This window comes from Lepisma saccharinum, chromosome 20, assembly GCF_977018435.1.
Source record: "Lepisma saccharinum chromosome 20, izLepSacc3.1, whole genome shotgun sequence".
Classification (NCBI taxonomy): domain Eukaryota; kingdom Metazoa; phylum Arthropoda; class Insecta; order Zygentoma; family Lepismatidae; genus Lepisma; species Lepisma saccharinum.
Genome location: NC_139248.1, coordinates 39,151,572 through 39,164,320, shown reverse-complemented (window position 1 = coordinate 39,164,320; position 12,749 = coordinate 39,151,572). Strand labels below are relative to the sequence as shown.

The window sequence follows — 12,749 nt, the reverse complement described above, 5'->3', positions numbered from 1 at the left end:
ACAGAACATGAGGTATGGTCCTCCAAGAACCCATTGTGAAGAGATCCGAGCAATATGGTTAGTGCTGGGAAGGTTATGGTAGGGCCGGGATCTGGGGGACATGTATCATTGGCCCATTCTTCATATATGACAATTTAAATGCAGACTTGCATTTGTTACAAGAACACATTTTTCCGTCTGTTTTGACAGAGGATGGCATATTTTCAGCAGGAAGGGGCACTACCTCATTATGGGTGACAGATTCGTCACTATCTGGACCTTTAGTTCTCTGGTCGATGTGGGCCACTGGAATGGCCTCCCTGATCACCAGATTTGTACCCACTCGATTTTTCCCTGTGGGGTCATGTGAAGTCAATTGCATGTGTCGAAGAGATTCAGGATGTGGGCCACTTGGAGCAACGGATACTGGATGCCTGTGCCCAAGTCACACCTTAGATATTACTCCGTGTCTACAGAGCATGGGAGAACCGTCTCAACATGTGCATAGCACAAAGAGGATGACATATTGAGCACATTGTGTAACTTTCATAATGTAACTATCTAATGCCCATAACTTCCTTATCAATAAATTTTTCATAAATCTGACTTCACTACTGAATTCCTGGTGAAATTCTACCCCAAAACTATACCCCAGATGCCGCCCTTTCCATTTAAAGAATGAAGTTGGATCCAAGATGGCCGTCACCAAGATGACGGACGTTGTCATGACATGCACCAAAAAGTTTCCCCCTAGGTCTAACATATTACTACCATGACCAATTGCTGCAATCTACACTCCCTTTCATTTCATAAGGTGTGGTCAGGGACTTTTGATTCAGCCTGTGTAAGGAGTACAAGATTGTTTTCTTTTTCATTTGCCATTATGCACAAAATCATAGTTTCACATCTGGACTAGAAAGTAAATGCAAGTACTTTTAGAATCTTGTACATTTTTATTTTTATTATTTTTTTTGTGCAGAGGTTTGTGTGGAATTCAACATAAATAAGTTGAATTGCCAACTTTCTGTGTCTGAATTAAATATTTGTGCCAATATGGTAGCTTTTCAGTTTGTAGGGAGTATTTTTTTCATATTAAATTGCATAAAAGTTGTTTGCCTCTAAAAAAATCTCAGCCATATCATTTCATCTCCTCGCTGCTTTCACATTACTAGAAGCACCACATGTTTTCATCACATATTTTCTGTTATTTTCTTAGAATGAATAATCATGTACTATAGAATAGAACTACGGAACAGTTCCTTAGCAATAAGAAATAAGGCAGTGTTTTCAGAAATGAGAAGACATAAAATAATATATATATAAATATAACATAATATACTGTATATACACAGTGTGTAAATTAATAGGTCTATTATGACAATATATTGTTTGTTACACAGGGGAAACTTGAATATTAATGTTTGATATGGTTTGGTTCATTACAAGGTCTCCAGCTGGGCACCATTCATGTCCAAACACTCTTGCAATCAATGTTTGAATCCGAGAATTGCACTCTGATGGTGCTCATCTGGAATGTTGTGGATCACATCACTTACCTTGAACATCAGGTCATCAAAATCTGTTAGTTTCTGTGCATACACCTAGGTCTTGACATGTCCCCACAGCCAGTAATTGCAAGGCGTAAAGTCTGGTGACCTTGTGGGCCAAGGTGTGGGTCCTTTGTGGCGAATCCATCCCTCCCCAAATTGACTAACAAGAAACACACGAACTCCAAGGGCAAAGTGTGTGTATGTGGGGCTTGCTGGAAGTGGACACCATTGATGATGCCTAACCTCTCAAGTTATGGGACAAGAAATGTCTTTAGCATGATCAGGTGGTTTGGTGCCATTCACCATGTCCTCCTCGAAGAAGAATGGACCAATGAGGTGGTTCGTGGAAACTGCACAACACATATTGACCTTGGGGTTATCCCGCTTTTGTGTCTCGTACACATGAGGATTCCTTACCCCTCAAATGCGGCAATTGTGTCTATTCATTTTTCCTGAAACATTGAATGTTGCCTCATCAGAGAAAAGGTTGAGAGACTGAAGGGCATGGCTACCATCACCATTTAATCATGTTAACATTAATTCACATAATTCCTTCCTCATGTCAGAGTCCTCTTCTGTCAGATCGTGCACAAATCTCGACTTGTAGGGTCCGGCTTCCATTTCCTTGCGTAAGATACTGTGTAACATAGACCTCGCCACTCGCGTTCCCAAGGATCTTCGTTTAAGAGATTTCATTTGACTCTGTTGCCATGCTCTCCTGCACTGCATCAACCACATTGTCACTCGTTCTTGGCCTCCCACTACGTAGCAAATCTGCTATGCTTCACTTAGTCTTAAACGTTTCATATCTTCTCTGGATACTTGTCTCCGCTTGAGGTATTTTTTACAAACATTGTTTGGAATTTTCTCTGCACCAAAACACAAGATTTTAACTTGGCAAGCCATAACATGCACTGAGCGTTTTCCTGCATTGATGCCATCTTGGAATCATGTGACCATGTGATCACCTACACACACGTCATTCAGCAGTTTGGACAGAACAAAATTTTAAATTTTCCTCTGTGTAAACAAACAATATTTCGTTTTAATAAACCTATTACTTTAATCTCATAGCTTTTTAGAATCCTGCAGGACTTTTAAAGCACGCTGTGTAACATAATAAAACATATACCATTTTATTGTTTTTCTTGTTCTTGTAACACACAAATATGCATGCATATGTGCAGTGCAGATGCAAAATATGAGAGAGAGAGAGAGAGAGAGAGAGAGCTATTGCAATTACAGCGCAGATTTTAAAATTTATATTGTACATAAACTTAAACTATATAATGATTTTTGAATGAAATTACACACTTTATGAGTATAAGAGAAATAAATTAATAGAAAGATATAATATGTGTAACTGACCTGAATTTCTTAAACTCAAAGTTATTGAATTCAAATCTCCTGAACTCAAAGTAACTTCATCATCAAAGTTTATTTCACCTGTTTGAGCCTGAAAGTAAAAGAATTCAGTGGTTATCTTTAAAAAGAAATAGATACACTAATTTAAAATTCCTTGTCATTCCTTGTGAAACATCTAATAATAATAATAACAACAACAACAACAACAATATTTTCTGGTCTTATTTGAAATTTAATTCTCTCAGCCTCTCCTTTTTATAAATTCTTCTATCATTAGTAATTAAAATTGTAATTGTGATTTATTTTTGTTTTGTGGACTACATTGTTGATAGACAGTTGTATAAAACACGTCATCTTGTAACATAACATATTTTAGTAAATTACAGTATGTATATATCCACTTGATTACATATATGGGATGCAGCATAATTAAAGTTACAAATATATATTGCATCCATTTGATTGCATATATGGAATGCAGATCAGCATAGTTACAGTGTGTGTGTGTGTGTGTGTGTGTGTGTGTGTGTGTGTGTGTGTGTGTGTGTGTGTGTGTGTGTGTGTACACATTGGGATACCCATTGTGTCTAGTTAAAATTTACCTACGAACACATATCAGTTTTCGTTGGCTCCCATCTCGAACTCCTCATCCAAGCCCTGTTCTAATATCTTCATGACACCAATCACTTTCTTGACATCATCCATAACTTACCACCCTTACCACCCACCATCCTTACCACCGTTGATGTCACCTCCCTCTATACCAACACCCTCCATGCCCAAGGCCTCCATTCAACTGAATCAAAATCTTTAAGAGCCGACCAAGACCACACAGTCCCAGCACCCACTTCCTGATTCAATCAGCCAGCCTTCTAGTCACCTGCAACAACTTTCACTTCAGAGACCAGCACTACCTGAAAATATGGCACAGCCATGGGCACGAAAATGGCACCCTCCTATGTTAACCTGTTTATGGGCAGTCTGAAAAAAGAGTGCCTAGACTCCTATCATCTAAAACTACTCATCTGGACACACTGCAAAACCAAATTCACAACCTTCCTAAACCAAGTGAATATCTTTTCCACTCTCAAATTCACTTGCTCTCACTCCAAAGACCAAGTGACCTTCCTAGATGTGGATATTCACATTGTGGGAGACCACCTGGAAACATCCATACATATCAAATCAACTAACCACCTCCAATATCTCAACTACTCCAGCTCTCACCCCTACTACACTAAAAAAGCTTCCCGTTCTCCCTAGTTCTCAGAGGCCAATGCCTCAACTAATCTCCCTCATCCTGCCAAAACTACAACCTACACCTGCACCAAGCCCTAATCAACTGTGGCTACCCCTCCACCTCATCAACAAACAAATCACCAGAGCCACTTTCCAAACCAGCACTTAACAATCCAATACCAATCCTCCTGCTCTGATCACTCAATATTACCCTCACCTTATGAAAATCAAGCATACCTTCCACTCCCTCCTTCCCATACTTTACAGTGATCCTCAGGCAAACCAAGCGTCATCTTCTGTCCCAACCCCCAAACCTCAAGAACATCTTGGTCAGAAATACACCAACCCCCATCTCACACACCCCAACCCACAGGTGCAACAAACCCAGGTGCAAGAATTACCCCATATTCATCACCACCCTTATCCTCCAGATCCCTTCCCTACCACCCTTCACCCAAAGGGCAACTGTCACACCTTACATACATCCTCATCTGTCAAATCTGTGGTAACTTCTACCTTGGCGAAACATCCACCCCTTGAACCTCAGAATCAATAGCCACCATTCTTCCACCCACAACTCCAACCTTACTGTTGCCACCCACAGCATCAGCCATAACACCACCTTTAACACCTGTGGCCATTTTTTTTATCCACCTATTATCCCCCCCCCTTACCACCTCTCAACTGAGTATTTACACACAGCTGATCAACATGAATTTAGTCCATAGTTATTATTTAACATTCGTTCTTCAAAACCACGGGTCCCTCTATTCAGTATATGCCACAAATAAAAAATCTGCAATTCTCTTGTCTATTGATCGTAATAAATCGTCGGTGATTTTGATCCTCAAACACAGTCGTGACGTCCACGGGACCGCAGTATATAAATAGAACACCACAGATGCAGATAATGCAACCTTTCCCTTCACGCTTTCATAGCACACTGAAGTTGAGGAAGGTAACTTTGAGAGAAACAAGCAAAAGAAACACTCCGGTTTGTGGGATGTCACAACTGTAGTTGAGGGTTAAACATCCCACAGCAGCAGTTGACAGGAAGACCAGAGCACTTCTGAAGAAAACTTATTTTCCGAAGCCGATTCTGGACAAATTGACACCAGACAGAATAATACCGCCATGACTATATGGACTTCCCAAAATACATAAGATGGCAGTGCCATTAAGACCGATCATCAGCGCCATTGGATGCCCAATGTATAGACGTGCCAAACTCTTGACAGCCCAACTCCAACCACTCATAGGGAAATGTGAACACCATGTGAAAAACTCTGCAGAATTCATCAAGATGCTGCAGCAGATCAGAACATCACCAGATGACATCTTATTCAGCTTCGACGTAGTGTCACTCTTCACCAAAGTGCCACTTCAAGATTCACTGCAATTACTAGAATGCCACTTCACACCAGAAATCATCAGTCTGTTCAAACACACAGTGACCTCTAGCTACTTCAGCTACGGTGGACAGTACTATGAACAAACCGATGGTGTGGCAATGGGCTCCGCTCTCTCGCCTGTCCTAGCCAATTTTTTCATGGAAAACTTTGAGCACGAAGCGCTGCACACAGCTCCCTTGAAACCTGCCACCTTCTACAGAAACGTTGACGACACCTTCATCATCTGGCCGCACAGTAAAGAAATGCTTCAGCCATTCTTAGATCACCTCAACAATCAACACCCAAATATCAAGTTCACCATGGAGACCAAGAAGAACAACAGCCTGCCGTTCCTGGATATCCTCATCAAACGCAAGCCAGACGGATCCTTGGGACAGTGTGCATACCGGAAATCGACTCACACAGATCTATATCTCAATGCCAACAGTTTGCACCATCCGTCTCAGCGAGATACAGTACTCTCTACTTTATTTCACTGGGCCATTTCCATCAGTGATGTGGAGCATCTACCAGAAGAAATACAGCTTCTTCGCATGGCTTTCAAACAGAACGGGTACACTCGGAACACAACATCAACAAAACATTAAAACAAGTACTGTCCAAGAAGACCAGCACATCAGGGAATTCGGACACATCGGGTAATCCAGACATACCAGGGAATCTGGACACACTGGGGAATCTAGATACACTGGGGAATCCAGACACATCAGGGAATCCAGACATGGCAGGGAATCCGAACACATCAGGGAACCCGGACAAAGCTGACCTGAAGATAGCCATCCTGCCTTACACTGGAAATCTCTCTGGAGTTATAAGCCAGATTTTCATGAAGCATAACATAAAAACCATTCATAAACCACCTCCAAAGATCAGAAGCCTACTACGCAACCCCAAGGACGAGTTAGGACTCAAAACACCAGGAGTCTACCATACTACCTGCAAATGCAGGAAAGCATACATTGGGTAGATGGGTAGGACAATAGAACAGCACTATAAAGAACACCAAAGCAGCATCAAGTATTTCCATCCTGAAAAGTCGGGTCTAGCAGAACATTCAATAAATGAGGGACATAGACCAGATTTCAGCAACACAGAAATCATAGCCAAAACATCAAACTACAGGGACAGCATCATCAAGGATGGAATAGCCATTCATGAAGAAAAATATAATCTTAATCGCGACACGGACCTCGAACTAGACCAAACTTGGTTAGCGTTAGTTAACCAGGAGCAGACATGACACTCAATTGGTCCTCCATCTTCACTGGGATCCCCCCTCCACAAAAGTATATACACGGGGTTGACACTCGTGTCTGCACTTCAACCCTGGACATGAGAGTGATGTTAGCTCTCGAAAGCTTGGAATATTTTCCGCAACTCACCTGGTCGATAACCCGAGAGAATCTATTTATTCATCATTCAAGTCTTATTTCAGTTAAACATCTGTTACATAAACTTACTTCCTTCATTGTATGGTTTCAATTTCTTGCGTCCCCCCAATAATTAGTACCCACCTCTCTTCAGTCCATGCTATTGCATAATAGAAAGTATTTACTTGCATGTAACAACTATAAATTAACCCTAGAAAGCTAAGTCTTCCTCAAATTGATGACGCATAAATGCAAGAAGGTATCCCCCACCCTTTATTACCACATGATGTACTTGACATCCTCGGTACCTTCAATTCGCCTTGAGCTGTGGAGGGAGTGATACTGTCTGGTTTGAATCTAATCTTGGCGAAAATAAATAACCCTCATTGGCCGACTGACACAGAAGTGAAGAGGACAAGAAGAAATTGCTGAATCGACTTTCCCCTTGGACGTAGATAAAACAAACTAATTACAGTGACCTTCATCCCTCTTTTCCAAGAACTCCGCAACTATCTGCCCCGGCCTTAGCACGGTGGGTGGTTTAAAAACATCCACCTATCTTACCAAGCAATTCAAGCAAGAATTGGCAATGGATAGTTTATTTCCCACAGCATTAACTAAGCAGTTACATGCCTTCATGGTCACGTTTCACTTACCCATGCCTTTGATCTTGCCTTCTGCTTCTCAGAAGGATGGGGATTTATCCAGTGTTTCTAGGAAAATCTATGGAACTTCCTGTATTGGTCTCCCAACCTGTCACAAGGAAGGGTGAACGAAGCTTTAAAAAAGGACAAATCTTAAGATGAGCTGTTCCCTTTGCAAGTTTTTCTAGCCACTTAAAATCTTTGGTATCAGATGGTATCGGTAAAAGAAAATCAACCGATACTCACGGATGCTGGTACCGCCGGTATCAGTAATGGCTCAGCCCTACAATTATGTTATTAACTAATTTTAATTGCCAATAAAACTTTACCTACAAAGCAAAAGAGTAAGGTCATCAAATTGACTATGCCTTAGCTTTAGCATTCCTGATTTTCCACGTTAGCTTTCTAGGGTTAAAAGAAAAACTGCACAAAGCATGCAATATATGCATACAGGAAAAACTATTTGGGCTTTCCAATAGCATAGTGTAACACCGTCACTTTGTAATCAAGGGATTACCAGATTCGATACCCAGTGGAGGCACATAATGGTTTGTATCCCACTTTAGTCTTTAGATCCATTTCCAATTAGGCTGTAGGTGCATATAGCGGACTTACAATCAAACTCAACAACAAGAAGAACTCTATCATTTTACAAAAGAAAAACTCATTACAGCAGAGCAATGAAGGAACTAATGTCATCAATGGATTAATAAACTGAATGTTTTGCTGCCTCTGCTAATTTATCAGTGGAATATTCTCCCATGTTAACTGGTGTTCCACCAGTAAACCTACTTCTTTCATATATATATATAAATTTACCACCTATAATCGTCAGAAATATAAGTTCTTCAAGGCTTATAGCACAATGAGGCAAAGTAAGGTATATGTATACTTCTTCCATGTGATCGTTTGTTACATTATACTTACATCTTCTGAAATGTCTGCTTCATACAAGGGTTTGCTGAAAGCTGGAGGGTTATATTCATCAGTAACGTTATTACTCCTCTGTATTGTAACTGTTGCTGTAGCACGATGTTCACCATCCTGGGAAATACAGAGTGAAACACATTTATATCACTAAAACTATTAGCTCAGTTAATTAGAGAAAATACTGTCAAATGAAGTAAATTGCAAACCATGGTTACTTTCCAATATCGTAGTTCTAACATTATATAACAAGACTTCTACATTTGAATGTCAAAAAATTACCATATATTTTACTTATAGTGAGACTGTTTTGAAAATATACATACTTAAATGTTGAAATATGGAGACAATTACAAGGAAGAACTATTTTGCACTGAAAGAAAAAGAAAACCCAGCACATTTGCACAACTACAATTCTAGCTGCCTACAGCTTTCTTCATAAATGTTCATTATATATAATCATCTGCAGGATGTAGCATTTGACAGCTGAAATATAACTGGGGATGAAATTAAAGGCCATTAATTTACTATATTGACATCTTGACTTTTTTTGTTTTTCTCTGAATAACAGATTGCTTTTGTTCTTAAATAACAATATTTCTAGTAATTATTGTTATTCCTAGTTCACTTAGGCTTGCCAACCCTCCCAGAATGACTGAGAGTCTCCCAGGATCGAACTCTCTCTTTCGGTCTCCCAGACAAACTTTATTATCTCCAGAAATTAAGACATTAAGAGCTATTATATTTTTATTTTTATCTTTTTATTTTCTTTTGGTATGCATTAGCTGATCAAAAAATTTCTTATTGCAAACCAAATAATAAAACTACACCATATTATATTAAAGACTCGTGAAAAATGAGTCATTGTTTAAGTAAGTGGGAGGAAAGTTTAAATAAATGCATTGCTGTGATGGAGCATTTACAAAAGAAAACAACATATACGCCAAAGCCTCAACGTTTATTTATTTCTCTCCACCCAATTTTGCTTCATTACATTAGTTTAGTTAGCACTATGTTACAGTTGGATTAAGTGTGTCTCAGTTTTCATGTTGTCACGTCCAGTTTCGAGCCGCAATAAAATAAATTAAATTGATTTATTGATTTTGTTATTTTATTTTGCTTTTCTGGCACTTTTGGCTAATCGCAAAGATTAGGAGTGATCATATGATGAACTTGATGAAGGGACACACACGAAGAACATCCCTGCCCAGACCGGGTTTCGAAATTGGGTCCTATGACATTGTAGTGCCTCAGGGGGTGGCAAAACAGAAGAAAGTATTTACTCATTTGTTTATTTACAAATTGTGGTAGCTAGGTTGTTTGGATCAAGACAATTCAATTTTATATTCACAGTAGCAAGACCACAAACAGGTAACAGGACATATTCAGGACATTAGTCTTCCAGAACATTTTAATCTAAAGGATTTGAAGGCTACAAAAAAAATCTTCCAGAATTTTATTATTTAAAGTTGGCAAGCCTAATCTCACTCAAAAGTTGGTCTCTTTTCCACTCCTGTCCATTGGAATGTGATTTGGAACAATTTATTGGGAAAACTTGAATACAAGATGCAATAGAAGAATATGTTTAAAAAAATGTGACCTTAATTCTGTGCAATAAACAAACTTACAATATAATTCCATAATTGTATATTAATCTTGACAAATGTACATACTAGCTATGTTGATTGAAATAATTTGCTGAAAGTAAATGTCTGGAAGTAAAGAAAAATCACTTGTCCTTGCATAAGATACACAATAACAAATGTTATTTTTCAAGAGCAATATCTCTACTACACCATCTCATAACACAATAGAAATCTAACTTACTGCGTTAATTTTTGAATATCCGGTTCTTGGTTTCTACAGCAACTGAAATATTAGAACCCAGCCCAGACTTCCACCATCAGTATATCTTAAACTTACACTTTCATCATTAGTTCCCTACAAATCAGTGTTAAATATTATACTCACCGTTGCAATAATTGTAAGTGTGGTATCAACATCAACAAACTTGTTGGCTTTCAAGATTGCAAAATGGATGCTCTTTTTTCCGCTTCCACATTGATATGTCTCACAATCATAGCATGTTATTTCAAACTGATCATTATCAGTAGAGAACGTAATGTTATTGTTTGTACCATCAAGATCAATATCAGTTGCCTTAATAACTGCAAAGGAATCTTCTGTAGATCCTGTTATTCCAAAGTTTGGTGGAAATGGCATTGGCAAATTTATCTTGTAGTCATTTTCATCAAATTCAGGAGGATTGTTGTTAGTATCTATGACGTACATATTGACTGCCTGAAAGAAAATAAATAACATTAGCATTGTAGGTACATGTATTACAGAAGAACGGGTCCTTTAAGTGAACAGTGAAAAAAAATAATAATAATTAGGCAGTAAGTAATTTGTTTACGAAGCACATTCATAAACCATATGAGGTATTCACACCATTGTCAGGCGTGTTTCCCAACTCGGGAGTGAGGAAGTGCAGTGAAAACGAAAGTATAAGAAATTCAGTGTAGGTTCTATTTCTCGACCTTGACGTGAGTGTGGTGTATTGATCGAACCTGTGGAAAAAAACAAAACAAAAAAAAAACAAAACAGGATACTGAATTGTGACAGCTGTAAATCATTACGCCTCGAGTGTGAGAGTCTGAAACTGGAACTAGCGTCAAAGGAAAAAAATATCAACGTTCTGAAATCGGACTTTCGAGATGTAGAAGACGAAGAAATAAGGATCTCTGCGAGACAAACAAGCAAGATAGTTGGAGTGAAGTAGTGAAACATGGGAGAGTTCAATTCAATCGGCACTATCCATCCACTAATGCCCCAAAAGTAAAGTGCTTGGATAATTCATTCGAGCATACCAACCCTTTTGCAGCACTGACCAATGAACCTGGTGAAATCGAAAGTGCACGCAATCAGTGTAGGTAGCTTAAATACCAAGAAAGAAGAAAGAGGCATACAACAGACCCAATCAATGCACTTCAAGACGGGAAAGTTCAAAGTACTACAAAACTGAAAATCAAAGAAAAGAAACCCAAAGCAGTGATCTTCGCCGACAGCCATGGATGCTACCTGGCCACCAATATGAAAGATTTTCTACCAGCAATGAATATATATGGTTCAGTGAAACCCGGGGCAAAGTCAAAACATGTACTAGAAGCAGCAAGGAAGGACTGTTCGAGGTTCAGCTCAAATGACTATGTTATTATAGTCACTGGCTCCAATGATATTGCAACAAATCAGGGCAGCGATGCAATAATGGCAGTACGTGACTCACTAGGTTCACTGACTCATACAAATGTAATTGTAACTACTATATCCCACAGATATGATCTCATCCCTCAGTCGTGTGTAAACATCGAAATACAAAAAATAAATAAACAGATGAAGAACACTTGTAAACACTTCAAAAATGTAACCATAATCGACCTTGACACCATGAGTAGAGAATATCATACAAGACATGGACAGCACTTGAACCACAAAGGAAAACAGTATGTATGTGAAATGATCCATGGTATTATTAACAGAAAATCACAGGAAAATCAAATCATCCCACTCTGCTGGAAAAAGTGTACTGACACAAGGAAGTGGATAAGTGGATCAGCGCAAGTTGAATCCGACAAGGGAAAAACACAGAACCCTTTGACTGAGACAAACAACAAGAGCAGCAAGGAAAATGATAGGGTGGGTGTAGAAGCTAGCGACATTGCTATGAAAACTGTGAGTGATATTGGTTTCATGGAAGAGAAGAGCAGAAATCAAGTGAAGAATGTGAGGAGAATGGCATAAACCAAAGGGAAATTGAGGAAGAAACACATTCTTCCATGGTAGAAGTACAATCTGAAAACAGGGATTGTGCTACAATCAGTCACGACACCGAAGATAGCAGTGAAAAGTGTAGTGAAAAAGTGAATGCTCCAAATGTACGGTCATCTCAACAGAAGAAGTGTACACGCAGTAAACTGAAAAACGATTTTTTATGGTAAGTGATAAGCATACTTATGATAACCAAATCCCCAATAAAAACAGCCTGCGAAACCAAGAAGGAACGATTACAGTTCTCCATAACAATGTACAGAGCATTTCCAACAAAATTGACCAACTGGAAATAATGCTAAGTGAGTGCACACCAGATATATTTGTAATTACTGAACATGGTCTCAGGTCTGAAAATTATAAATTATGCACAATTACAGGTTACAATCTACATGCAGTCTACCACAGGTCAATTCAAAAAAGTGGTGGCACTGC

At 39.0% G+C, this 12,749-nt stretch overlaps 1 protein-coding gene across 2 annotated transcripts in view; it reads right to left on the bottom strand.

Annotated features, from left to right (window-relative positions):
- The window catches only part of LOC146003238 (protocadherin Fat 1-like), a 246,955-nt gene that overhangs the window by 88,433 nt on the left and 145,773 nt on the right, over positions 1-12,749 (bottom strand). For both annotated transcript variants that reach the window (XM_083141412.1, XM_083141413.1), the window contains exons 5-7: positions 10,458-10,787; positions 8,487-8,603; positions 2,898-2,985 (exon numbers count right to left, since the gene is read on the bottom strand). In XM_083141412.1, the coding sequence (XP_082997538.1) occupies positions 2,898-2,985; positions 8,487-8,603; positions 10,458-10,787 (535 nt within the window). The remainder of the gene's footprint in view (positions 1-2,897; positions 2,986-8,486; positions 8,604-10,457; positions 10,788-12,749) is intronic.